We start from the raw sequence: 26,831 nt of genomic DNA, 5'->3' as shown, positions 1-26,831 counted from the left end.
TGGAAATTTCCACTACCTGCGTCTGACGAAGTGGGTATTCACCCACGAAAGCTCACGCTCCAAAACGTCTGTTAGTCTATAAGGTGCCACAGGATTCTCCGCTGCTTTTACTGAGTATCTGGGCTTTGAACTGGTCCCTCTTGCAGCTCCAGCTAAACCCAGCAAAATGCTGCAGAGTGGGGGGGAGGGGGCAGCCCTTCAGAGAGAGGAAGATGCCCAGAGCTTTGGCTCAGACCCCAGTGCTCTAGCCTGTCCATTGCTGGGAGCTGGATAAGCCAGTCGGGGGGGGGAGGGGGGAAGCAAATAGGCAGAGCCAAAGAGCTGGGGGAGAGGTGGCTGTTAGTGCCCTAAACCTGGCCTCTCCCCCCAGACCCTGTGATGTCAAGTGGCCCCGGCAGTGTCTGCCTGCAGAGGAGCAGGAGGGCTGCCTGTTGCACCCTACCTGTGATAAAGGTCCCGATGCCCTTCATGAACGCATGGGACTGGCACACAGCGTATTCCTGCAGCCCCTGGGAAAGGAGTTGGGGGCAGCAGATGAGATGGTGTGAAAACCACAAACAAGGAAACCCTGGGCTCGAGTCTCCGCCCGGAACCTGCTTCTCCTTGGGTCCCCCATTGATCTGCCCATGGCGACGCCCAGGTCCCTCTCGCTGAGCGGCCCCCGCACCTGACTTCCCTTCCTGCCACCTGCCCGGGGAGCTCACCTGTCCGGACGCGCATCACCCCCTGCAGCACCTGCCAGCCGGTGGCTCGGGGACCCCAGCGCCTCAGCCGCCTCCTGTCCCCTAACGTCCCCCAGGGGCAAATCCTGCCCCCGCCCCGCTCTGAATACAGGACCCCTGCAGCCGGCGGTGCCAGGGCAATGCCAGCCCCTCCCTGCTCCACTTCTCGGAGGGTCCTGCCCCTGGCGGCCCCTGGCCTCTCACCCCACAGCTGCCCTGGCCCCGGGAAAGGCCCGTTCGAGCCCGGGGCTGCTGGCGAGGCAAGGTCCTGGGCCGGGCTGGGGGCAGCGCACAGCCCCGATCTGCTCCCCGCTCCCCACGGCGGGGCTCCCGTGCGCCTGGCCGCTCCGCGAGCCCCCTCCGCCGGGGCAGCTGAGACCGCGCGCCCTGCCCCGGACCCTGCCCAGCGCGGCCCGGCCCAGCCCCTGCCACCGACCGGGTGTTTCGCAGCCACGGTGTCGTCCACCCGCGACAGCCCCAGGTTCACCATGGCCGGGGAGAGCCCCTAGACCGCGCCCCGGGCCCCGGCGCGCCCTGCCCGGCTCTTCCTGCTTCCTCCGCCCGGGGGGGAGGGACCGGCCCGGCTCGGCGAGCAGCACCATCTACAGGGCTGGCTGCCCGGGCCACAGCTCCGCCAAGGGGCCGGGGTGACCCCCCGAGCCACCCCGGGGCGCCCCTCGCTGAACCGCAGCGCAGTCCCGTGTGCATGTCTACGCGTGGGGGGGTGCAGGCGTGTGGGCCTGTCGGGGGGGGGCAGGCGTGCGTTTCTGTCGGCTTGTGTGTGTCTCTGCATGTACGTGCGTGTGCACGTATTTGCACGTGTGTGTGTTTGCACGTGGGGGGGTTGTATGCATGCGGGTGTGCATGGGTGTGTATGTGCTCCTGAGATCCCTGATACTAGAAACCGAGATACACAGAACTGCGTGTACTGGAGGGGTCCCACTGGAGTCATGGCGCCAGTGGCCTGCTCATTGTGAGGCATGTTGTCCATAAGGCCTTGCAACGACTTATGTTAGATAAGGCCTTTGTGGGAGACATGGGCCTCTACTGGCGGGGTGTGTGTGTGTGTGTGTGTGTGTGTACACTCGGGGTGACCGTCCCTTAGCAGTACTGTACTGCATACATTTGGCACGCTCTGCAGGTGAATGTGTGTAGGTGTGGTTTTGTGTAAGTGTGTTTTTGCATGTGACACCCTCTAGCTTTGAACATCTTTGCGTGGCGCCCTCTCCTGTGACTGTCGCGTGTCTGCTGCTGGTGAGCAAGTGCACGTGTGGGGGATGCGAAGCCCACGAGTTCTTCGTGCAGTGGTCACCAGAGGAACATGCATGTGGACCCCATGGTCCAGAAGGGTGTGAACGTGCCATCTGATGGGAGGCGCCCAATGCTCTGAATGGGTGGGGGCGCCCCCTGCTGACCGTGTGTTGTCTGTGGTGCTCTCTGCAGCTGAATCTGTCTGTGGCCTCGTCTGCTGCTCCATAGGTGGCATCTTAAAGTGCACCCCGTTCCCAGGGCTGCTGCTGCTGGGTTTAGTCCCAATGTTACCCCCCTTCCACACACACGCCTGGGGCCTCCCTGCTTTCCCTTTATTGCTGAAAATGATTTACTGCAGCTAGAACCGGAGGAGCCAGGCACACGCCAGAGCGCAAATCCCACCGCGTTTTCCATCTCCTGCAGAAAAGGAATCTTTTGTGTCCCTCACCTGGGGTCCCACTTGGGGGCTTTGTCAGGCTTGGGGGGGGCATGGTCTGAGCCTTCTGTGCCTGGGTTGCCTGTGGTGGATGATGCCGAGGGGGACCCTCAATTGGTGAGCGGGTATGTTTGGTGAATCCTTGTGTGACACCCTCTTGTGCGTGTGCATGTGTGTGCTGGGGAAGGTGCTGCACCCTCTGTTGGGGAATGAGTTTGCAGGGCACCCTCTCTCGGGTTGTTTGTGCCCAGGGAACATCCCAGTCTCGACGGCAGCAGAGACGGTTTATTCCAAAGCTATTTAGCTGTAGGGACAATCCCCGGAGAGTCGTGTCTGGGTCCTGGATGTGAGTTCTGGGCCTGGCAAATCTTGGGTGTGTGACAAGATGAGAGCTGTGGCTGGTGGCCCAGTGTCAGCACCTCCCTGTGCGCCGCAGGCTGGACAGCAGAGACGAGGGGGCCTCTAGGGCCCCCCATTTCTCATTGCTTTCTGTCCTCACCTCCAGGCCCTGTCTGTAATCTCCCTGCCTCCCTGTCATTGGCCAGTGGGGGTCAGAGAGTAACACAGTGAGTGCGTGTGTGTTAATCTCCAGCAAGCCGCCCGCCCTGGCTGTACCCAGAGCCCCTCACTGCCAGGGGTGTGCTGAACATTCACTGTCTCCACTTTCCCTCTAATCTAATGGTCATGGGTTCTGGTCCTGCACCAGGGCTTGGGCTCCCTGCAGAGGAGCAGCAGGGCAGGCAGCTGCAGCAGGTGCCAGCCTCTAGGTGAGATGTTGCTCTGCTCTGCCAGTGGGTGTCTGGGGAGACAGTCGAGATCCCAAGCACTTTCACTGCAGGCATCGAAGCCAGGGTGTGTAAAGCCCCTGGGGACCCCTCGGGTAGGCGGAGGCATGAAGTCAGGTCAGTTCTGTATGAGAAATCCAGACTCGAGGGATGATTTCCTGCTCCCTAGGCCTTCGTCAGCGCTGAGTCAGGCCATGGAGATGGCACAGGGCATTACCCAGGACCACATCTTGTCAGGGCATGGCCATATCAGCGCCCACCAGTACAAGCAGCTCCGGCCTCAGTTTCTCATCCAAAGGGCCACAGTTCCTGGAAGGCAAAAATGACTGAATCCACCCATCTCCACCAGCCTCAGCGCTTGGAACAAGGCCATATCCCAGCCACGCGGGAAGCTGGCCAAGGCCAGCACAGAGGGACTCATTCAGTGCAAGAAGGGCTTGGCCTGGTGGAGGTGGCAGCGAGCAGGTCGCTGGTCCCCAAAACAAGCACTCCTGGCCATACAGGAGGGGAGCTCTGCAGCACCCCCTGGAGATGGGCCATGGAATTGCAGGACAGTGCTGTGGCAGGGAAGCATGTACATGCCAGTTGGGCTGGAATCCAGCAACAGCCGCAATCCCAGGACACAGGAGCAGGAACAGCTCACAGACAATCCAGCCTCCTGACACCTTCCACTGCACCCCCTCCCCAGCACAGGGCTGAGTAATAGAGTCATAGACTATCAGGGTTGGAAGGGACCTCAGGAGATCATCTAGTCCAACCCCTGGCTCAAAGCAGGACCAATTCCCAGACAGATTTTTGCCCCTGTTCCCTAAATGGGCCCCTCAAGGATTGAACTCACAACCCTGGGTTTAGCAGGGCAATGCTCAAACCACTGAGTGGCTCCCGTTCCCCTCTCCCATCAGGGGGGAGCGTCACCTGTTTGCTGTCCCACCTCTTCTCCCCCTCCCCATTTACCTGCTTTTCATGGCTGAGGCCGTGGTGCCAGGAGGTGCAGCTGCTCCTGCCCGCATCTTCTGGAGCTGTTGGAGAGACACAGACGCTCAATGCTTTTACTGCAATGGGGATTTGCCCTGAGATCTGGAACTCGCCCTCAGCCAAGCCAGCCTGCTCACGGAGTGCAGAGACCTGGCAGTGGCGGGGAGGACTCAGGGCGAGGCAGGTCTCAGCTCTGATGCTCAGGGCCTCTGCCCTGTGACTGCAGGTTTCCTTCAGAACAAAGCGTCTCCCCAAGCTGGGCCATAGCCCTGATAACTGGGAGCTCCAGAGGTCTGCAGTGAGGGAGGATGGGAAGGTCGAAGGAGCAGAAAAGGGAAGGCAGTGCGGCCTAGTGACTAGTGATATGGACGGGCTCAGGGGACCCAGAGTCTATTGCCAGCTCTGCCACTGACCTGCTGGGTGGCCTTGGGCAAGTCACTTCCCCTTTCTGTGCCTTAGTTCCTCTTGCCACCTGTGTCCTGAGCTCCGCTGGGCCCTCCAGCAGCTCTGGTACTAAGAGTACCAAAGGGAGGTGGTAAAGCCAGCTGGGATCCCTCTGGAAATGCACAACCCCCCAGCAAGGAGAGGAGACAGGAGAGATCCCTCTTGGCACAGACTGGGGCCTGAGAGTGCCCTGGGTTCGGAGACTGTGCTGGGCAGTGCCAGGTGTGCCGTACGACACAGAGTGTTCCTGGGGTCTCGCTGCACAGGGGAGCACCTCCCGAGAGTCCCCACTTACCATGGGCTTGGGCGAGCAGCTGGTCTCCCAGTGTCCCCCGGAGTGTCTGGCCAGAGGGCCTCCTGCCCATCGCAGGGAGGGGGTTAGCCGGGAAGCGTCGGGGGCCTACAGGGAATCTGGGCGTCAGAGCCCTCTGGATCCTCTCACGCTCCAACATGCTCGGCCCCAGGCAGCTGCCACGCTGTGGGGCCTGCCGGCTGGGTCCTGCCAGCCAATCTGAAAGGCAGAGCAGCGGCAGGACGGGTTGGCCTCTCCCTGGGGCTACATCTTCCCTTGTCCATTCAGTGTTAAACCCAGCTCCATTCCCGCGGCCATCCCTCCGCTGTGGGCAGAGAGCTCTGGTGGGTACCACTGCAGGGTGGGGGCTGGCGTTTCCCTTGGGAGATACACCCAGGAGCACAGCTGTCTTCCGAGGACTCTGGTGATGCTCCTCGGCAGGCAGGAGCCGGCTACAGCCCTGGCCAGTCCTGCACAGGGACGAGAGCAGACACAGCAAAGCCCAGTCATTCCGCCAGCCGCTTTGGGGCAGAGCCGCAGCTGAAGTGTCACAGCGCCATTAGCTCGGGGTGGGGGGCAGCGAGCAGAATCTTGCACCTCAGGGCACCAGTTCAAGGCCTTTGTGTTGTTTGATTTGCAGGCAGTGCCTGGGCATTAGCAGGCCAGCCACTTCACTGAGCTTCTCCGGAGGCCTCGGTTGGCTGGGTTTGCCCAACACCCAGCCCCACCCACCACTCCAAAGAGAGAGCCCTTGGCACTGGAGCCAGCTCCATAGCTGGGCCCATGCTGGGGGCAGCCGAGAGGCCCGTGCTGCCATGGGGGAAGCTCCTGTTGACTGAGCCAGGGGCTGGGAACGGCATGCTGCAGTCATGTGCCGAGCGCTGCGTCAGCTCCACTGCAGGGTGTGCAGGGGGCACGGTGGGGCAGGGCGTGGCTGTGATCTCCCTGCCCAAGCAAGGGATGCTAGCGTGGAGCCGTGTGGGACTGGGACTGGCTCCAGGGCAGGAGTGCAAAACTTTATTGCATGCCTAAGGCTGAGCACAACCTCGCCCTCAGTTGCTAGCTGCCTCCCTGCCCCCCACCCGACCCCCACGCTGTGTGGTGCTGGCTCCCCTGCAGGCCAGGGAGCTGCCCAGCGAAGGAGTGCAGGGGCAAGGGGCAGCCGCTCGGCGTGGCGGGCACTCACCTTGTTTGTGGCTTTGGCCTCTGCAGCCCCCGGAGCTGTTGGCTCCCCGGTGGAGCCCTGAGCTGCTCCTGCCCCAAGCTCTCAAGGACAAGGGGGTGCCCATAACCCGGCCCCTGCTGGCCTGAGGCTGCCTGCCTGGGTTTCCTCCGCTCTAGGGCTCGGCTGAGCTGAAGGGACACGGGCATGGCACTCAGACCGGGTAAGCCCTGCCAAGCCGGGTGCCCGAGAGGGAGGACTGTTGCCAGCTGTTTGAGAGACAAGAAGGAGACACCAGGAAGGCCCCATGGCAGGATATTTGAAAGGGGTTTTACCTCATGCAATTTCTCTGCCCTGGTGTGGTGCCCGGAGGGCTGCTGGGAGTAGCTGGGGCAGGGCCTGTTGGCCCCCCATGGCCACAGAGAATTTTTTGCCACCTATGATTCCATATGAGCCCTCCCCTGCATGGCATAGATGTGTCTGACCCATCTCTCACAGTGGGCTGCCCTTCATTAGTGATGTGCACAGCCCCCCGCCGGCCCATCGGGACGGGCTCGCTCAGGAACCAGCGTCCTCAGCTACAGCAGCCTGGGAAGTGGGAGCCCATTTCTCAGGGGAGGGAGGCACTGAACTCCAGCCCCTCCCTACATGGCAATGGGGCTGGGGGGAGGAGTTCTTTCTGTGCCACTAGCTGTCAGCTAATGTCACTAGTGCTCTTGTGGCTTTTCCCTAGGCCACCTGCACACCCACAAACACAAGGATGCGCACACCACTCGCCTGTATACACACATTGTACATATGCACCCCCACACACACGGATACACCCATATGCATGGAGACCACTCACCTGTATGCACACATTGTACACGCATGCACACACACACAGGGATACACCCACATGCATGCAGACCACTCATCTGTACACACACATTGTACACACACGCACACACGCACAGGAATACACCCACATGCATGCAGACCACTGGCCTGTAGACACACATTGTACACACACACACACGCACACAGACACACACACAACACACAGGGATACACCCACATGTATGCAGATCACTAGCCTGTAGACACACATTGTATACACAAGTGCACAGGGATGCACACACAGGCACATGTACGCAGTGTTACACTGAGAGGTCCTGGTGACTACATAGATCACAAACCTCTTGGAGTCTGGGGGTGACGCATCCGTCAGTTACCATAACATAACTGAGCTGACCAGAAGCCCCCCCACCTAAGAGAACAGGGGCATGCGCCCTGCCCAGGAGTTTGGCTGGGGAAGGGGCGGGGGGGAGGGAGGTGTTTGTGTGAGGGAAGGCTGAACACCCAGAAACTGAGAAGAGGTAGAAGAGAGAGAGGGGGCAGAGGCTAAGAGGAGGAAGGCCAAGCAGCAGCTGGTAAGCACAGCGTGACCTGGAGAAAGCGAGAGAGGGCGAGAGCTTTAGGGTCTGGTGGCTAAAGAGGCTGCTAAGAACCTGCTCCTTTTGTTCTGGGATCCTCCTGTGTCTGCAGAAGCAGGGCCCTGTGCCTTTCTTGGCACCGCTCATCAGAGAAATACCCGCCTGGCACCCCGGGAACAGCCCCAGCCCCCACACGTTGACTGGCTGCTTGGGTTGGAAAAGGGGCAATGCTATCCATTGTGAAGAGCACACACACGCACGCACGCACGCATGCACACACGCACACACACATGCACACGCACACACATGCTGCCCCCTGCACTGGCACAGATATTGCTGGTGCCTCTGGGAAGAGTGTTTTGCTCAGAGTCCCAGGTCTGACTGAGCTGTTCTCTCCACTGGACCAAAGCGCGCTTTGCCTGGGGAGGCTCTTTGGGTCAGGTGCCCGCTGCCTGGGAAGTGGGGCAGCCTGGTGAGAAGGGAGACGCAAGGGAGGGGTGGTTGGTGCATGGAGTGGGGGTTTTCTGTTCACCCTGTTTACACACCAGCACTAGGAAAGGTCTCACTCTGCTCCCTGGCACTGGGGGATTCAGCAGTGACCCACAGCAGTCACTGGAGGCATCGGGGCAGAGCATGCCCCAGGGGCAGAGCATGCCCTGGTTTCCCTGGGACCCAAATCCTGCATGGCCGTGTGCTCGTGGCTCTCAGCAAGGCCCGGCTGAACTGGGCCTCCGGGAGCTGACTGGCCGGAACGTCCTCCCATGACACAAAGCCGAGCTGCCCCAGGACTCTCGTCTCTGCACTGGCACCAGCAGGTCTTACACTCTCTGGGCCGAGCTGGCCTTCCTAGCTGGGTGTGTCCCTGAACGGGCCCTGGGTCTCAGGACCAGGGCTTTGGAGGGCAGAGCAGAACCCTGGGGATGGTTAATGGAGAAGTGTCAGACACCAGCTGCTCCCCTTCCCCACCGGGCACCTGAGCCAAGCCCCCACGCCGGCTGCATCAGGCCTGTGGGGTCTCAGGTTCCTGGCCTGAGCTGTTCCCACTGTCTGTGTGGGCATGGGGGTGGGGTGCTGCCCGTACCCACCTTGGAGGGGCCGGCAGCTCGCGTCGCCTGGCTTGGCCTTCTGAAGCGGGACAAAGGGTCTCTCCTGGAGGAGAAAGCACAGCAGCTCTCTTAGCGCCAGGCTGTGGAACCACCTCAGGTGGGATGGGGACAGTGATGCAACTAACCCCAGGGGCATGTCAGGGCAGAGCGAAGGGGGCACAGGTGCTGACGCTCTGCCCTCCAGCCATGGCATGGGGTGAGATCCTCCAGCCATGCTTCGGCGATGACCCTGGAACTGGCAGCAGGCTCCCGTGCCCTGTGCCCTAGGCAGTGCGCTGGGGTGATGGGGTCCCCTCATGTGTCTTGTCTGCCCCATCTCCTCCCCTGGTTCCCACCTGCAGGGCTCCATGGATGAGATCCCAGCCAGAGCGCCTGCAGCAGCTGCTCAGCACCGAGCCATACCTGGGCGTGGCAGTGGGTTTTGCGCTGCTCTTGATCTCCCAGGATTTATTCGCCCTTCCTCTCAGCAGGAGAGGGGCTCTCAGGGTCCTGGCAGGGGAAGGTTTGAGCGACTCCCCTGCATTGCCTCTGCCCCTTCCTGGCTCCTGAGGGACTTCTGGAGTCTCGCTGGGTGCTGAGGCTGTGGCAGGCTGCCTGCTCCCCGGGGAGGGATAATGGCATCTAGGGGAGCAGGCAACACACAAGAACTGCTTTAAATCCAGACTCAGGGAACGGTTCTGGAGAACCTAGCTCCAGTCAGACCAACCCCTGGAAAGGTGTGGGCTCAGCTTGGCTGGCGGGCAAGCCAAATTTGAGTATAGGAGAAAGGGCAGAAGGAGTGGCACAAAGGGAGTGGCACAATGTGATGCGGGTGTCACTATGGAGGCTATGGTGAACATGGCCAGGTTAGGGCCAGGTCTGGACATAGGCAGGGGCAGTGTCATAATGGTAGCGCTGAGTAGGGTAGAGGGTTGTGGAGGTGGTGGTGGCGGCTATGCCAAGAGAGGTAAAAGAGCACCAGGGTGGTGGTGGGTCTGGCCAAGGCAGGGATGTTTTCAGGGCGGTGGCATTGGGGACAACTGGGGTCTGCCCCAGGGGCACCGTGTGGCCACGAGAGTGAGATCTCACCTGCTGACATCGCTGTACTCATCCCTGGGCGTGCGTTTGGTGACTGGCCGGCTGACGCAGCGCCCTGCGCTGGTGAGGGCACTGACAGTGCAGGTGTACGCCGTGTTGGCCCTGAGCCTGCGGGCCATGTAGGAGCGCGCTGTGCCCAGGTATACCACCTCCCCATTCAGGCACAGCTCATAGTTAAAGAAGCGTCCCAGGGGCGCTTTGGGCACATCCCACCTCACAAAAATCTCACTGCGCCCCAGCACTACGAGGGTTAACCTCTCCGGGGCATGGCCCTTCAGGGACATGGTCTTGGTGAGCAGGGTGGCCTTCTCTCCCTGGGCTTTGCTGGTGCATGCGCAGACACTGAGCCTGTAGCTCGTGGAAGGGGCCAAGCCTCCCACAACACAGCTGAGTTCTGGGGTGCAGCCCACCAGGGCCTCCTCTCTGTACACGGTGTAGTGTTTGATGGGGCCGTTGGACTCGGCTGGAGGGGCCCAGCTCAATTTTAACTGGGTGGCCGTGCGAGCTGTCACATGGAAGTCCAAGGGGCAACTGGGCACCAGTTCTTCTCTGGGCAGCACCGTAGCATCGCTGCACGGCCCCTGGTCACCCCTCGCCTCAAGGCAGAGCTGAAAGCGGTATTCCCGGCATGGCATGCCACCCGCGAAGGCATAGCTGAGCGCTGGTCCTCGGTACAGCAGGGCGCCCCCCTCGTAGAGCCTGCAGACACAACAGGAGATAACAGAACCACTCAGCAGAGGAGAACATGGTGTCTTCTCAGGTCAGTCAAGTCTAGACCCAAAGACACGCTAGGCCTGCGGACAGAAGGGCAGCTTCTGCTCTCAGCCCCACCGGTCAGGGGTGGCTCTATGGCCTTCAGAGAGTTACTCTGGATTTACACCAGTGTGACGAGAGCCAGCTGTGGCGCAAAGGGTCAGTCATATATGGCAGCGGGCCTCAATCAACCGTGCTGGGAACGGGAGTGGACAGTGACACGGCAGGGGCATGGTTCTGGTGTGACTGACATGGGTGTAAATCAGGAGTAACTCTGCTGGGGTCACTGAGAGGAGAATCAGGCATTCAGTGTAAATGGGTTGTAAAACTAGCGCAGGAGGCACTTCCACCAATCCGACACCCCACTGGAGACCATGGAGTCAGGAGGTCGCATTCCGCTTGCAGTTGCATAACCCAAGTGAGACATTACACTCCATATTCTTTATGAAAATATGCTTATGATATGGATATGACATAACTGAGATATACTTCATGTAAGATGGCTCATGTAAGAGATCATTGGAAAGGTTATGATTTACTGAATGCGATTATCCAATTTGTATGCAGTATCCTTTCTGTATCTAAAATTAGGCATATGGACTATGTAACATTTACACGTGGGTGTGTATTAGGAAGACACCCACCAGTTGACTGGCCATCAGATTTGATGAGCCACCAGGAAGAAACAACAAGAATGAAGATACTAATCTCTCTCCCTGTTGGGAGGTGTCCTGGGACGTAACTGTGACACTACTAGATCAGGTGGTCTTGTCACCTGATACTGAACATTGTTTTGGACTTCTTGTAACTTTCCACTGAAAGGGAAGGGGGGTCAAGTTTGGGAAACAAAAGATTCCTGCCTTATGTAAATCTTATTTAAGGGTGGGGAGGAAGGCAAAGAAGACTATCCTCTATCGCCTACCCAAAAAGGAGGATTGCTGAAAGTGTTCAGAGGAACAAAGGAATTAACCTGAAGGGAAGGGCAGGGGAGAGTCCAGACTGAGTTGGGGTCCAGGCTATAAGAAGAAATAGATGGAACTTCGAGTTACAGAAACTCTGCATCCTGCCTAATTCAACATTTAGGGGGAGAAATTACATTCTGTAACCTGTTTCTTTAGTGAATCAAGCTTAGTTTGCATGTTTTGATTTATTTGCTTAGTAATCTGCTTTGTTCTGTTTGTTATCTCTTATACTCACGTAAAATCTACTCTTTCTAGTTAAAAAAACTTGTTTTTTGTTTATTCTGAAACCCGTTTTGTTCAATTCATAATTGGGGGGTGAGCGGGTAAGAGGCAGTGCATAGCTTCCTCCACACTGAGGGAGGAGGCGGATTGGGTCTGCACTCCAAGGGAGATGGGCTCCTGAGTGCTGGGGCAAGTCCCTTAAGCTGATTCTTCCCAGAGCTGATCTCAGTGTCTGCGTCATTCTGCAGCTGGGGGTGGTCCTGCCTCTGCGCGCTAGAGGAAGCTTAAGAGCCTGGTTCAGCAGGACAGGTTAAAGGGGGCCCAGGCTGGCAGAACAGGAGGGCTCAGTGGTATCTCAGCACATCAGGTGGCATCTTAAAGGGGGGAAACAAGTCACACCAAGCATCACTCCACTGAAGTCTTACTAGTGTAAACCCAATGGAAGCTCCAAATCAGGCCCATAGATCCAGGAGAATGATTTACCCTAGATCTACAGAGCCACACGTGACAACAGCACTCGTCTCTAGGGGGTTGTGTAGAGGACAGCCGTAGGGTCATGGTGAGCCAGGCAGACTCCGCTCCTTCTCATTACACTTTATATCCCTGCACCCAAGGTCAAAGTCACCCCGCTCTGCTCAGTGCATTCCTAGCAGATGCTGGACTCTCATGCTATCACCTGTAATTGACCTCAAGGCTGCTCTGAGGCCTGAAACTTTCCCAGGCCACCTGGATGGAACCAGAATCCAGAACTTTGACGTCCGGTGGCGGGGGTTTCGGGAGGCGCTGGAGCTTGGCCAGGGTTCCAGTCACTTCCTCTAGCAGCTCTTGTCCTACTGTCTCTGAGGCAGCCACTTCCTGCGGAGAGAAAATGCTGCCTTCACTGATGTGGCCAGTACCTTGCACCAGTGTGGACAGTAACGCACAAGTAGAGCTGGACACAAAATGGGGAGTTTCCATAGAAATTTTTTTTTCCAGCAGAAATTTCAAAACCAAAATATTTTTGATTTGGAAATGATGCAGCATTGCCTCATGGGAGTTGTACTTTAGGAGTCTTATGCTTCCATTCTCTACAGCCTGAGCTCATTGATTGGACTACATCACCCATGATGCAACAAGGTCCCCTACTTGGAAGACGGGTGAGGCATTATGGGAGTCCCTTGCCGAGGTGCATCATCAGATATGCAGTGCAGGCAGGGAGCCCAGCCCATTGAGGAGAATAGAAATGTGAGGTAACTGAACTACAATTCCCATGAGGCCTCATGACCATGTTTCCAAAAAAAAATATTTTAAGTTTCTTGATAAAAAATCAGAATTCTCCTAGAAAAGGAGCCACTTCTTATGACACAATTTTGTTTAGTAGAAAACCCAATTTTCTGTCAAAAAAGAGTTTTGATGGAAAATGTTTGACCAGCCCTCCCCCCACAAACGTCCTGGACTTGACTGAAGGAATAGAGCTGGGAGGGGAGGTCAAGGGGACTGTCAGCTGGCATGGGGGAGGGGCAGGATTGTTTGTGTTTAGCCAGCACCTAGCACATTTGGGATACTCTGGAAAACAAGGGATTCATATTAAGAATTGTTTAATGACACAGTGGGACAGATTCTGAACTTGGTAAATCTGAAGTGACTCCAGGGGCTTGATTCTTATCTCTGTTTCCCCGGTGTAAATCTGGAGTAACTCCAGCCAAGTCAATATAGTGACAGTGCTGAGATCTCAAACTGGTGCTCTTGATTTTACCCCAGTATCGCTGAGATCAGAATGTGGCCCAGCCTGAGCTGCTGCCCCCTGTCGGCTGGTGACAGTGTACCTGCAGGAGGAGTTCCAGCTCTGGGTGCTCTCTTAGTGTCATCACCCCCTTGGGCTGGCTGGCGAGCACACGCATGGTCCTAGAAAACATGAATGGCGGCTGTTATGGGTCGTGTCCAGCGGGGGGGTGGGGGCTGCCCCCATAGATCGGGGGGGCAAGCGAAGAGAGAGGGCTTAGCTATGGGCCGAGCCAAAGAATAAACCAGAACACAACTGTGCAGTGGAGAAGGACCGTTCGCCCTGCGCCCACCGGTCACCCAGGGAGGCACTGCAGGCTCCAGTGGATGAAATGGGAGCTCACAGAAGAAATGGGAAGTGAGGCCTGAGTGATGCTCCCACCCACCAGCTGGATTCCAGCCTCCCAAATGCCTGGGCCATGGTGCACTGAAATCAGCTCCCATGACCTTGCTGTGTGAGTCCTGTGTCATGGGCTCCCACTGGCTGTTGTGTGTGAGCTCTGCACCAGGCACTCCTGGTGCCCTGTTGTGAGCTCTGTGCCAGGCGCTCCCCGTGCCTCTTGTGAGCTCTGTGCCAGGCACTGCCAGTGCCCTGTTGTGAGCTCTGTGCCATGTGCTCCACAGTGCCCTGTTGTGAGCTCTGTGCCAGGCACTCCCAGTTCCTGTTGTGAGCTCTGTGCCAGGCATTCCCCGTGCCTCTTGTGAGCTCTGTGCCACGCTTTCCCCATGCCTCTTGTGAGCTCTGTGCCAGGCACTCCCGGTGCCCTGTTGTGAGCTCTGTGCCAGGCGCTCCCCGTGCCTCTTGTGAGCTCTGTGCCAGGCACCCCCAGTGCTCTGTTGTGAGCTCTGTGCCAGACGTGCCCCATGCCTCTTGTGATCTCTGTGCCAGGTGCTCCCAGTGCCTCTTGTGAGCTTTGTGCCATGTGCTCCCAGTGCCCTGTTGTGAGCTCTGTGTCACGCACTGCCGGTGCCCTGTTGTGAGCTCTGTGCCAGGCACTCCCCATGCCTCTTGTGAGCTTTGTGCCATGTGCTCCCAGTACCCTGTTGTGAGCTCTGTGCTAGGCACTCCCCATGCCCTGTTGTGAGCTCTGTGCCAGGCACTCCCAGTTCCTGTTGTGAGCTCTGTGCCAGGCACTGCCAGTGCCCTGTTGTGAGCTCTGTGCCAGGCACTCCTCGTGCCCTGTTGTAAGCTCTGTGCCAGGCGCTCCCAGTGCCCTGTTGTGAGCTCTGTGTCAAGTGCTCCTGGTGCCTGTTGTGAGCTCTGTGCCATGTGCTCCTTGTGCTCTGCTGTGAGCTCTGTGTCAGGCACTCCCGGTGCCCTGTTGTGAGCTCTGTGCCAGGCACTCCCAGTGCCCTGTTGTGAGCTCTGTGCCAAGCGCTCCTGGTGCCCTGTTGTAAGCTCTGTGCCAGGCACTCCCGGTGCCTGTTGTGAGCTCTGTGCCAGGCACTCCCCGTGTCCTGTTGTGAGCTCTGTGCCAGGCACTCCCGGTGCATGTTGTAAGCTCTGTGCCAGGCACTCCCCGTGCCCTGTTGTGAGCTCTGTGCCAGGAACTCCCGGTGCATGTTGTAAGCTCTGTGCCATGTGCTCCCAGTGCCCAGTTGTGAGCTCTGTGCCAGGCATTCCCCGTGCCCTGTTGTGAGCTCTGCGCCAGGCACTCCCAGTGCCCTGTGTGAGCTCTGTGCCAGGCGCTCCCCGTGCCCTGTTGTGAGCTCTGTGCCAGGCACTCCCGGTGCCCTGTTGTGAGCTCTGTGCCACAGCTCTGTACCGCCCCTGCCGTTTCTACGGGATGATTCAGACGTCCCTCCACCCTGCTCTCCCGGGCTCCCCTTACAGCGTGAGGGGAAGCATCACCCACATGGTAGCAAACCAGGAGGACTCCTGCTCCTCGGTGCGAAGCAGGCGGCACAGCGTATCCAGAGCCCGGGGGAAGGCAGGGCTCTGCAGCACGTGGTCATGCCCCTCCTTGTTGGCAGCCAGGCAGCTGAGAGCAAAGCAGGCGTTCCGGCTCCCTCCTGCCTCTGTGCTGGCCATCATGGACACCAGGGCATGGATCTGAAAAGGAAACGCCTCCCTTGTGCCTGGTCCTCGAGCAGCGGCTGCTGGGGGCAGAGCCAGCCTCCTCCCACGACTGCGCCTGTGTTGGGTTCCCAGTGGTTGTCCAGCTGGACAGCATGAGCACGGCTTGATGCTGTGCAAGGCCATTGCTGGCTGTCTCCCAATGTGCCTAGGGGGCTGGGCCGGGCCAGGGTGGAGCAGTGCCCAGAGGAAACCCAGGCTGCCACTGAAAATGAGTGTTGGGGAAAGGTGCTGTCTGCTTGTGCCAAGAGCAGGCACAGCATGGCAGCTGCAGGGCAACCTACCCCCTACCCCCCCCCCCGCTGCTCTGCTGCTCTGCCCAACCTGACCGGCCAAAAGGGGGGCACTAGCTAGCCCCACGCAGTCCAGCCGGAGACTGCCAGCCAGCGAAGCAGTTTTGGGGGTGGAGACACCTCTCCACTTCCCCCACCCAACACATGGCAGAGGGCAAGGGCACGATGGGAACCACTACTGACCTGGATGCATCCCAGCAGTTTAGAGGGGAGCGGCTCCCATTCCCAGACCCCCGTGCTGTGCCCTCGAGGCAGGAACCTGGAACCGAGCTGTGTGCTGCTCTCACAGGACAAGGGCCACAGCACGGACACTGGGCCTGTGCCCTAGTTTCAGGATAAGTGGCACCCGTGCCATCCCCTGCTGAATGTATGTGAGCTGGAAACGCCATACGCAGAGCCACTGGGGAAACTCTCCCAAATCTTCTCCTTGGAAACTATCCTCCTTTCAGAGCACATGTTGTACAGACCGAGTTGTCCAGTGATTAGAACAGGGGCTGGGCGTCCTGAACTCTGACCCTGACTCTCTGGGAGACCTTGGGTGCAGCACTCCCCTGCTCTGTGACTCAGTTTCCCCAGCTGTAAACTGGGGCTAATGATACTGCCCCCCATCACCAGGAGTTGTGGGGCTAATGAATGCCTGTGAAGTGCTCTGAAATCCTCCAGGGAATGGCACTAGGGACGAGCAGGGGTTATTGCTATACCGGCTGCACAGCAGCCTAGTGCTGCTGGGAAAGCCAAGTCTGGCGCACAGCTGGGACTGTGGATTTGGGAAGGACACAGAATGCCCTGTTACTCTCTGGGGGCCCCTTCTGGCTGATTTAAGGAGCCGCACTGAAGGGCTGCAGAGCGGAGGATCCCTGGACTCCAAGTCCACCCCCTGCTTCTGCGAGGGTTGCCAACTTTCTAATTGAATAAACCCAAACACCCTGCCCCGCCCCTTCCCCGAGGCCCTGCCCATCACCTGCCCCTTCTCTGAGGCCCCATCCCTGCTCACTCCATCCCTCCTCCCTCCGTCGCTTACTCTCCCTCTTCCTCACTCACTTTCACTGGGCTAGGACAGGGAGTTGGGGTGCAGGGGTTGGGGTTGGGGTGAGGGCTCTGGCTGGGAGTGCAGGATCTGGCATGGGGCCAGGGATGAGGGGTTGGAGTTCAGGAGGGGTCTCTGGGCTGGGGCAGGAGGTTGGGGTTTGGGGAGATGTGAGGGCTCTGGCTCGGGGCTCTGGGGTGGGATTGGGGATGAGGGGTTTGGGGTTCAGGAGGGGGCTCAGGGCTGGGGCAGGAGGTTGGGGTGTTGGGAGCTGCAGGATGTGGGCTCCGGCAGGGGACTGAGGTGCAAGAGGGGACTCCAGGCTGGGACAGGGTTTGCGGAGCAGGGTCCCAGGGGCACTTGCCGTGGCTCCCAGGAAGCGGCAGCCAGGTCCTTGCAGCTCCATGGGCGGAGAGGGAGGCTCCATACGCTGACCTCATGCCCGCAGGCACCACCTTTGCAACTCCCATTGGTCACAGTTCCTGGCCAGTGGGAGCCATGGAACCGGCACTAGGGGCAGGGGCAGCATGTGGAGTCTCCCTGGCCGTCCATGTGCCTAGGGACTGCAAGGACCTGGGGGCCAGTTCTGGGAGCCGCTCAGACCTAGGGCAGGCAAGGAGCCTGCCTTGGCCCTGGGCCCCCGCTGAGCTGCCGACCGGACTCTTAATGGCCAAACGGCACCGCCAGGGTCCCTTTTCAAACGGGTGTTCCAGTCAAAAACCGGATGCCTGGCAACCCTAGTCCTGCTCTTCCCTGCGAGATCCTGGGCCAGTGCTGCAAACAGCACAGGTGGCTGCTATAGATGTGACTGACAGATGTCTATCATGCCACTTGGTCCTGTGGTGGCATCTCTGTGTTGTTTCTATCATGGACAGTGCTTGTGGCCTGCTCCTGGCCCCACAGCATTCTAGACAGTCTCCCCCCACCCCAGATGCTGGGGGAGCAGGTCTCACCCCCATGGTTTGTCCCCTCACCTGCCTCTCCTCTTACCATGCTGGAGACTTCAGGGAGGGCAAAGAGCTGCCGCAGGCCAAGGTCCGTATCACACAGGCGCCCCAGAGTGAAGGCAGAGTTCATGCTGCAGCCTAGAATCCCAATAGGAAGAGACTCATCAAGGGCCAAATGCCTCTCATGCGGCACCCAGGATCGCGTGGAGGCGGGGAGGGGACAGGAAGGAAAGACAGATGTGAAGGATGGGGGCTGGACAGTTTTGCTCTGCATGGTTGGGGGTCCCCTACAGGTTACCTGGTGGAGAACTGGCTGCTTATGCCACTAGTGATGGGGGTGTGGCCATTTTTCAGGCTGTAGAAGCCCGCAGAGCTGTGCTGCTGATTCACCCTGGCAGTCAGAGCAGGTCAGTCTCATTAACTCTACAAACACCAGGAAGAAGCTTGGTCTGAGGTTCTCTGTTTCTTAGTACAGCCCTTCCTAGAGAGTTGATATACTTAACAATAGAAGCAAACTCCAGGGAGGGGCTGAAGTTTAGGACAATCCCCTATTGTGTGTGTGTCGTGTTTAAGAAAAGGGCTTGGGGACCCTGCTCATTCACTAGGAGAATCATCCTAAAAGCTCATTTGTATGGTTAAAATTCATACCCTGATCAAAACTGCACTCTCCCACTGAGCCAGCTGACTGAGCTTTGTCTCTCTGGAGGGGCATATTTCTCCATTTTCTACCATCTTAGACCTCCCAGCCTCAGGACTCATATCACAATCACCAGCCCTCCAGCTATAGCCCAGGATGGAGAATGACAAAAGGCAACATATTCAACATGCAGATGAGAAAATGTTTTTCAACAACACATCGTAAAATGGCCCAGTGGAACTGGCTGCTGCAGGATATTACTGCACCAGAGAATCCCATGAGGGTCAGACAGTTATAGGACTAAGGACGGAATCTTCAGCAACATTAGCTAGGACAAAATCAACCAGGACTCGCAACCCTCATGCTTCAGGACACAAGCTGATTGTCAGGCAGGGTCAGGAAGGGATTTTCCTTCCCAGGTACAGTACATCTTAGGAAGCTGGAGGCATGTCCCGCAGTCTATACACCCCATGCTGGTTCAGCGGCCAAAAGGTATTGGAGCAACTGCCTGACAGAGCTGATCGGCTGCCCCATGGCCACTATGAGGATCAACGGACTGCAGGGCGAGTGCAGAGAGACGAGTGCTCCAGCAGGGGTGGTGAGAAGCTGCCAGACAAACCCATGCTCCAAAGAGGCCAGACAAGAGGCTGGGGAAGCCCACAGAGGAGGAGAGGTGGGAGCTAGCTCCGGGAGCAGCAAGGGGGTGAGCAGGATGGGTCTGGCTCGGGAACCCAGTGGAGTGGCTGGACCTGGGTTCCCCTACCTACTCCAGCCAGGGGCTTTTGGAGAAGAAGTTCTTAAACCGAGGTGACCTTGGGCTGATTAGCCCTGCAAGAGCCAAGGAACTTCTGGCTCCCTGCCATTCTGAAGGGGACAGAGACTACTGAGGACCTGACCAAGTCATAACAAGGACTTGCCAAACACCAAATGAGGGGTGGTGACGGGGACAAAGCCAGGCTGGCGTAGTGCCCCCTCTCACCACAAGGGGGTATGAACAGACAAAGCCCCCATATTACAGAGGGTTGTTGTAGTAGGGGGATTTTACCACTTCCCCCTTCAGCATGGACCAAACACCGCTGTCAGGGGCTGGGCAACTGACCAGGGCTGCTCCCGAAGATACTTCCTAGGCTCTGGAATTCACTTCCCACCCAGGTCTCAGTCAGATGCAGGGTGGACCCGCTGCTCCTCCAGCCCCAGCCACTTCTCACTCCTCCCCTTCAAAATCCCTGGACCCAGAATGGGGAAATGTTGCCATGGGGCAACTGCTTTCTGCTTCTGCTTCTGCATAGGCAGGGACCAACCCCTGCAGAGAGGGGTGCACCTGAGCCTGGAATGAGCAGCTCAGCCTTCTGGTTTGTGGCTGTCTTGGGGGTTTTGAGGAGGTGGAGCCTTTAAAACCTATTCTGAAAAACTATCTCAGCCAGGCAGGTCCCCATGACAGACAGACCCTTAGATAGTTCTATGGAGAGATGGTGATAGAGAGAACGAGAGATCTCCTCCTCATCTGTAGATTGTCCCATTTCCTTCCCCTGCTTTGGCCCATCTGTACAATCTGTTATGTTCTCATTGATCCTTTCACCACCCCCTTTCTGGTCCCCCGTGAGCCCTCCCTATCTCCACCCCAGGCACAGAGCCCTGGCTCATCCCAACCCACCTGCTTCCTCCGCCTGCAGGGAAGCGATCAGCTGTCTCAGGAGGTGCTGGGAGTGGGGGTGGCCCAGCAGTTTCACGCAGCCCTCCTGGGAGCCGGCGATTCGGGCCAGCACCAGGGCAGCGTTGCTTGCCGTGCCTTCGTCAGCCGAGCCTAGCAGCGCCATGAGCTTCTCAACAATCTCGTCAGCTTTCGGGGCTTGGAGCAGCCATTGCCGGCTGGGACCTGTTTCCGCCTTGGGGAGAAAATGGGAATCAGGGGAACACCTGCTAGCCACAAATGGAAGGTTGGGGTGTGTACACTCAGGAGGGGGAGAGGTTATCTGGGGCATAACCTCCCCTTTCCTGTCATAGCCTAGTGGATCTAGCACTAGTCTGGGACTTGGGTGGGTGACCTCGGTTCTAGTCCCAACTCTGCGGCAAACTGTGATCTAGGGCAAGTCACATCCTTGATCTGTGCCTCAGTTTCCCCTCACGTACAACAGAGGAGAATGATCCTGACCTCCTGTGTAAAAACACTGCACTTCTCACCTGTAGATCTCAAAGTGCAAGAGCTGGGTATGGTGAAAGTAGGAGGGAAATGAATCCTGTGCATAGGGTAACCAGATGCCCTGATTTTGGGGCCTTTTTCTAATATAGGCTCCTATTACCCCCCATCCCCTGTCCTGATTTTTCACATTTGCTGTCTGGTCACCCTACCTGTGCACCAGGCCGTACGACTGCCCCTCAGGGCTCTCCCTCTCTGAGTGCTGAGGTGCTACCCCTGCTCTGTCTGAGGCCACAAGCTCAAAGCACCCTGGAACTCAGGCTGCTCTGTGAGCCAGGGGTGGGATTGCAAAACCCAGCCTTGTGCCCTGCAGGCTGGTGCAGCCTATGCCCCAGAGGAAGCTGGCAGAGGCTGGCACAGGTGAGGCCTTAGCCAGGCCAGTGGCTCTGGAAGGAGGGGCTGCCTGTGCTGAGCTCAACCAGCTGAATCCCTGAATGGACTTGGCAGGGGATTGCGAATGGACAGGAGCCTCAAGCAATAGGACCCTCCAAGGAGAGATTCCTCCTACACAAACCTTGGAGCCATCTGGGATGCCAGCCCCATGCCAACCTACTGCCTAGGGCAAGAGCATTCCTTACCAGGGAGCCCAGGGTACCTGCCGCATTCATCACAGCCTCTGGGTCGTCCCAGGTCAGCATGGCGCTCAGGCTATCCAGGAGCCGCTCGGAGCCCGAGCCTGCCCGTGCCACCAGGTGTGCTGCCCCGCTCTCATTCTCGGCGATGGTGCCCAGGATGTAGGCGACATTGCTGCACAGCCTGGTCCAGGAGAGAGCCAGTCAGGTTTTGGGGCTGTTTCATGTCCCACCCCCGCCTGGCAGACAGCCAGGGGTGCTGCTAGCCCGGAGCAGAGTGCTGGCAATGAGACCCTTGCACCAACGGCTCCTTGTGCAACCGTGCAAGGGCCGGGGACACCCTGGCCTGTCGTTGCAAGATGCAACCTGCCCTAAGCGCAGTGATTCACGTTTGCAGGTTTGGGTTTTATTTGATCTGGTTGTAGGCTTTGTAGCAAATTGGCCTAATATTTTAGAAACATGGGTGCATGTTATACCGCTTTCAACTGAACTCAGCCCCACTAGAGCCCTGCACTGCCAGCCTGCACTGGAGGCGTTAGGCCCCAGCAGCGCCCTCTAACTACAGTTCCCAACATCCTCGAAGTGGTAAATCCGGGGTATTGTGGGTGCATTTCTCAGCTGGGCCTTGGGGTGAGGCAGAAGCCCTAGCGACACCATGGCACCAGGTTCCTAGGGAGGGCAGGGTGGGGCGGGAACTGAAGTGAAACTGAGTAATGCAGCTTGACATCAGGGCGGAGGAGAGAGAAGGGCAGTTAGGGCTGATCCTGCAGGGTCCCCTGGGCGGTGCTGAGCATCTGCAATTTCCATTCACTTCGGCAGGAGTGGGGCGTTGGCAGGACGCGCTGAGCGACCGGCTGATGCTGGTTGCTGTGGTGTAGGGCAGGGAAACCCAGCCTGGAGGGTGGCTCAGGGCTGAGTGCCTGGCTCCCCCGCGCTGAGTTACAGCCGTTACCATGGCGTGCTCCTGAACTTTGCACCTTCTGCAGCAGGCTGATGGGTTCCTGAAACTACAGGAAAGAGGTGCCAGGGCTCCAGCAAGAACAATACCATTCCTAGCCCGAAGTGGCATCTGCCACACAGCCTGCCTTCGCATGCGCCATACAGACGAGCTCACGCTTTGCATGCAAGCGTAGAATTGCCTGCCTTACGAAATGCCACTGACAGCAGTGGTGCCAGGGCAGTGTGCCACCATGAAAAGAGGTGCCAGGCCCTGCACCTGACTGAGACCTGGGAAGCTTGTTACCCTCACGCAGTGACTTCTAGCCGGGAAGGCAGGAGGGGGACAAGAAGCCCATTAGAACCGTATACCCATCCCCTGAAGGATCCTGGCTGGGAGGAGTCTGCAGATTGTATAAGCTATCGGACAGCCCATCCAAACAGGATGGAGAAAGGAGACAGACAGTGACCCAGGGCAGGGAAGGAGGAAAAGCAATGAATGATTCTTCTATCTGTGAAGTTTCAGTACCTGGTACCATTTCTGGACCCTCCTGGGGAGGCAAGGAGAGCTTACTTAGACTGGCCACTCTGTGGGGCAGAGCCTGTGTTCTATCTGTGTACAGCGCCTAGCACCATGGGGTCCTGATCCATGAGAGGGGGTCCTAGTGCTACCGTAATACCAACACTGTACATAAGTAATACTAAGCACTGGAGTCCATGAGAAAGACCCACGCCTGGGACAGTGGGGCACCTTCTTAGGGGGCAGGGTCTGTAGAGGTTTGGTGTAAATTCTTACCAGGTGCCTACTGTGCACTCCTGCAGTATGGCAGTGCCCCGATGCAGTGGGTGCCCTGCTCTGCAGGCACAGCCACCTCTAGGCACCCACCTGGGCAGGGTCCGTGGGCTTGTCTGCACTATGGGACTACAGCGGCACAGCTCCCAGAGACGTAGCTGCATCGATGCCGGAGGTCAAGTTGGCATAGCGACGGTGCCCAGGAGTGAGTGACAAGCCGGTAGTGTGCAGAGTGATGGACTGGCCCATTGGGGAGGACAGCCCCCTTCCACTGGAAAGACACACAGGAGCCGGACTCCTGTTCGTTACGCCCCAGCAGCGCGCTCAGAGCAGGGATGGGGAGGACGCTGCTCAGGGATGAATAATGCTCAGAATCGCACGGGGATTTTAGCCTCAAAACACTTTGATTTTTTGCATGACTAAAACCCACACGGGGCCAAGTTGAGCCCTGTTGCAAGCAGGCGTAACCCACACTGTCTTCAGGGGAGCTGCCCCTGCTTACGCCAGGGCTGCACTGGAGCCGGCGATGGGTTAGAAAATACCTGTTTTGTCGTTGTCTAAGCCACCTGGTACATGGGGCCCCTCGCTGGGGTGCTGCCCCACATGGTACCTGGGTGCACTGCGAGCGCCCAATGGGATACGGCCCCGCTACGCTCCAGCTCCCACACAGGCTGCTGCAGGGGCACTGAGGTCAGAGGTCATTAGTCTCTGTGCCAGCGTGGTGCCCAGCGTTCCCATGCCTCCAGCCTGGAGTCACCATTCTTCCTGTCCTGCGGCTGGCCTGGCCTGCGCTGAAATGGCCGGCAGCAGCCTCAGTAAGGTTAAGGCCCCTAGGTTTAATGCCGTTACGCGACTGTCAGTGATCAGCCGTGGGGAGAGGGAGCTGTGAGCGTTTCCAGCCCGGCCGGGAAGAACAGAGCAGCCGCAAAGCCCAGGGAGAATCCAGCTAGTGCAGAGCCAGGCGCGGAGGGTGCCAGCCGGCAGCTGTGCCAAACAACTGAGCAGCAGGGCTCAAGGGAGACGAGGGTTCGGCAGCTGTCTGGGGCTTTGCCATCAAAACTGCACAGAGACTGAAACACAGGTCAGGCTGTGGCTCCAAGAGGCCCAGCCCCCACCAACTGGCTGGGGTCTGATCCCCTCTCGGGCTGAATGGCAGCCTCACAGCCTGGAGCAGAGCCTGCCAAGCTCCGAGCCTGTTTGCCTTCCTTTGTAGCTGTGCACCGGCTGTAACAGCCTAAACGGGCGTGTACGCTGCCCTCCCAATGGGAGCCATTTATCTTCCCAGGGCCTGTTAAGGGGGTTGGTCACAACCCTGCAAGAGCAAACAGCAGAGCGGGAGGCGCCCATTGTGCAGTCTCTGTGGGACACAGGGTCTGGGGATTAGAGGGCAGGAGCGTGGGGCCCACATCAATCATAGAATATCAGGGTTGGAAGGGACCTCAGGAGGTATCTAGTCCAACCCCCTGCTCAAAGCAGGACCAATTCCCAGACAGCTTTTTACCCCAGATCCCTAAATGGCCCCCTCAATGCCCCCTCAAGGATTGAACTCACAACCCTGGGTTTAGTAAGCTAATGCTCAAACTATTGAGCTATCCCTCCCCCCATCCTAGGCTTTGGGGGGAATCCTTCCCTTGGTTCCTTTGGCTTTGGCTGGGGTGATCAAGGCTTAGGCTTGACTGTGCTCAGTGAACAGGGCGGCTGCTCAAGGTCCTGTTTAACTGCTAACTCCCCCTCCCCCCATATCTTCCACTGCACATCCTCTGTCCCGCCCAGTGCAAGTACCAACATGCTCTCCACACACTGGCGGGTATGTGGATTTACTCTAGATTTACACTCCAGTAACTACATATATGTCTATGGAGAGCCAGTCCCCTGCCTTATTCACTATGGACCCATGCTGCCTGTAAGGATGGTTAGTGTTTTCTTCTTACAGCCCCAGCTCCTGGAGTCATGTGAGTAGCTGAGACTGGCAACTGTCACGTGGGGAAAACAAGTCTCTTAGTGGCTGCAGAGAGGAGCTGGAAGATTTCGCAAACCCCAGCAGGCCAATAAACAGAGTCCAACTGTATTGTCTTTAAAGTCCCCTGGATTTAAAGCAATCTCATGAGCTGAATGAGGCAAAGAGCCTGTCTAAAATGGTATAGGCCCATCTGGTTAAAGACTGAACTGGAATTTAGACACAGTAAGGGCAGAGTTAAGGTCACCAGGACAAATGGATCTTCAGCATTTTCTGATGTTTTAGCACTTCACTCTGCCCTTTTAGCATCCCTTTACGGACTTTTTGTGGGTGGAATGTTCCTGTTTTATTTTTTAACGGAAAATGATAAAACAGTGAATTCCCATCACATGCTGGAGAGAATCACAGAACCATAGGTTCAGAAGGGACCGCAAGGGTCAGCTAATCTAAACCCCACAGATCCGAAGACCACTGTGTCCTGCATCAGAACTGCCCTGCCTTAGTCAATGCATCTAATCAGGGACCACATGGAATGAGGCAGGGTGGATCTGGCTGTGCTAGGCTAGGAGGGCCCAGTCTGGGTCCATCTCTCGTTAGAAGCAGCTGCCATAGAAGCGGACGGTGTGTGCGAGCAGGGGAGTCACAGAAAAGCACACCATGTCACATGGCTATCCCCACTACGCCGTACATGGGGAGTAGTCCCACACTCACTCACTCACCTCACTTTGGGAGCTGCCAGGAGTCTACAAAGAGCCCCCAGATACTCTTCGCACTCAGCGTCTCCCAAGAGAACCTCCAGCATGCCTTCTTTGTCCTTGTGCAGGTCAGCCACTAGGCCCTGCACAGCCTGCAGCACCTGCTGTGGGTCTGGGGAAAGCAGCAGGGGGAAGGAGCTGCACATTTCAGCAGCGTCCTCAGCAGGAACAAGATCAGGAGCAAACTTCCCAAGAAGCCAGGATCTATGGGAGCCACCAGAGATGTCGAGTCAACCAGCTGCAAAGCTTCATCCAGGCAGGTGGCTGACAGGACAGAACTGCTACCAGGGACTCCAGTGATCTTCCTCCTTGAAAAAGACATGGGAGCAAACATGACCTGGACAGCAGCAAAGAATCTTGTGGCACCTTCTAGATTAACAGACATTTAGGAGCATGAGCTTTTGTGGGTGAATACCCACTTCGTCGGATGCATGACTACATGCATCCGACGAAGTAGATATTCATCCACGAAAGCTCATGCTCCAAAACGTCTGTTAGTCTTGAAGGTGCCACAGGATTCTTTGCTGCTTTCACAGATCCAGAATAACACAGCTAGCCCTCTGATACTATGACCTGGGCAGTGGTCATTTCCAGCTCCTTCTGCATTTCTTCCAGATCTCTCTCCAGCTCATTGACGTTTCATTAGCCCATCCTGGCTGCAGCCAGGTGCCCACATAAGTGCTGCCTGGGTCTGATTACCAGGGTAGCTAGGTGATTGCATTAGGGTGTGTAGATATACATACCATGAAGGGAGCAAAACCCACACTCAGGAACTCACTGCAGTCTTCAAAGGAAAGGATAAAGCTGCCCTAGAACCTCCAGTTGGGTAGAAAACATCAAGCGGAGGTTCAGCAATCCCAGAGCCACTTGCCCCCAGGTCTGTTCTTTCCCCTGCCCCTTCTCCCAGCTGTTTCTCTCTGTAGCACTAGGTGGATTATGAAGCAGCAGTCACAGAGTCACAGCCAGGAAAGAGAAAGTGCAAACCCAGGAGTTTGCATCCTGTTAAGTTTTTCCTAGTGCCTTGCCTGTTCCTTTCTCCTTTCAGCCTGGCTCCCTGCAGCCAATGCCCCAGGGCCAGTGTGTGTACACATCTCAGGACTGCCAGCATTCCGGGGCAGAGGGACCTTTCAGATCACAGAAGATTGATGTCTCATGCCACCAATCAAAGGGAAGCCCTGTCTGGGGAGGGAAGGCCCTTAGCTGCTCCAGTTAGTTATGGTAGTTGTCAGTTGCTTTGTTGTCATGCCATACTTAAAGGGGAACACCCCTGTAACAAT

At 57.6% G+C, this 26,831-nt stretch overlaps 2 protein-coding genes and 1 long non-coding RNA gene across 5 annotated transcripts in view; all 3 read right to left on the bottom strand.

Moving 5' to 3' along the window:
* TMEM141 (transmembrane protein 141) overlaps positions 1-1,361 on the bottom strand; it is a 6,689-nt gene extending 5,328 nt beyond the window's left edge. The window contains exons 1-2 of one of the 2 annotated variants that reach the window (XM_032780157.2): positions 1,159-1,274; positions 443-509 (exon numbers count right to left, since the gene is read on the bottom strand). In XM_032780157.2, the coding sequence (XP_032636048.1) occupies positions 443-509; positions 1,159-1,212 (121 nt within the window). In that variant the 5' untranslated portion in view covers positions 1,213-1,274. Of the gene's footprint in view, positions 1-442; positions 510-1,158 lie in introns of both variants that reach the window. The other variant, XM_075060547.1, reaches the window with a different exon arrangement.
* Positions 1,362-1,816: 455 nt separating this feature from the next.
* Positions 1,817-6,332, bottom strand: LOC142045903 (uncharacterized). 2 transcript variants are annotated; one of them, XR_012654810.1, is made up of 4 exons: positions 6,092-6,332; positions 4,905-5,375; positions 4,149-4,213; positions 1,817-3,503 (listed from the first exon to the last, which is right to left on the bottom strand). It is a non-coding gene; the product is annotated as an uncharacterized LOC142045903 (long non-coding RNA). The 2 variants fall into 2 exon arrangements; XR_012654811.1 differs by lacking the exon at positions 4,905-5,375 and having other exon boundaries at positions 6,088-6,332.
* A 1,118-nt stretch (positions 6,333-7,450) lies between these two features.
* Positions 7,451-25,893, bottom strand: LOC116824668 (uncharacterized). Its single transcript, XM_075060687.1, has 11 exons — positions 25,519-25,893; positions 21,120-21,297; positions 19,999-20,230; positions 17,751-17,845; positions 15,220-15,416; positions 13,408-13,486; positions 12,279-12,457; positions 9,657-10,364; positions 8,991-9,209; positions 8,568-8,631; positions 7,451-7,495 (listed from the first exon to the last, which is right to left on the bottom strand). The coding sequence occupies exons 1-11, from the start codon at positions 25,698-25,700 to the stop codon at positions 7,451-7,453; spliced, it is 2,178 nt and encodes a 725-aa protein (XP_074916788.1). The 5' UTR covers positions 25,701-25,893.
* Positions 25,894-26,831: the final 938 nt, after the last annotated feature.

Source organism: Chelonoidis abingdonii, chromosome 24 (genome assembly GCF_003597395.2).
Source record: "Chelonoidis abingdonii isolate Lonesome George chromosome 24, CheloAbing_2.0, whole genome shotgun sequence".
Lineage (NCBI taxonomy): Eukaryota > Metazoa > Chordata > Testudines > Testudinidae > Chelonoidis > Chelonoidis abingdonii.
This window is presented reverse-complemented; position numbering and strand designations above follow the sequence as displayed.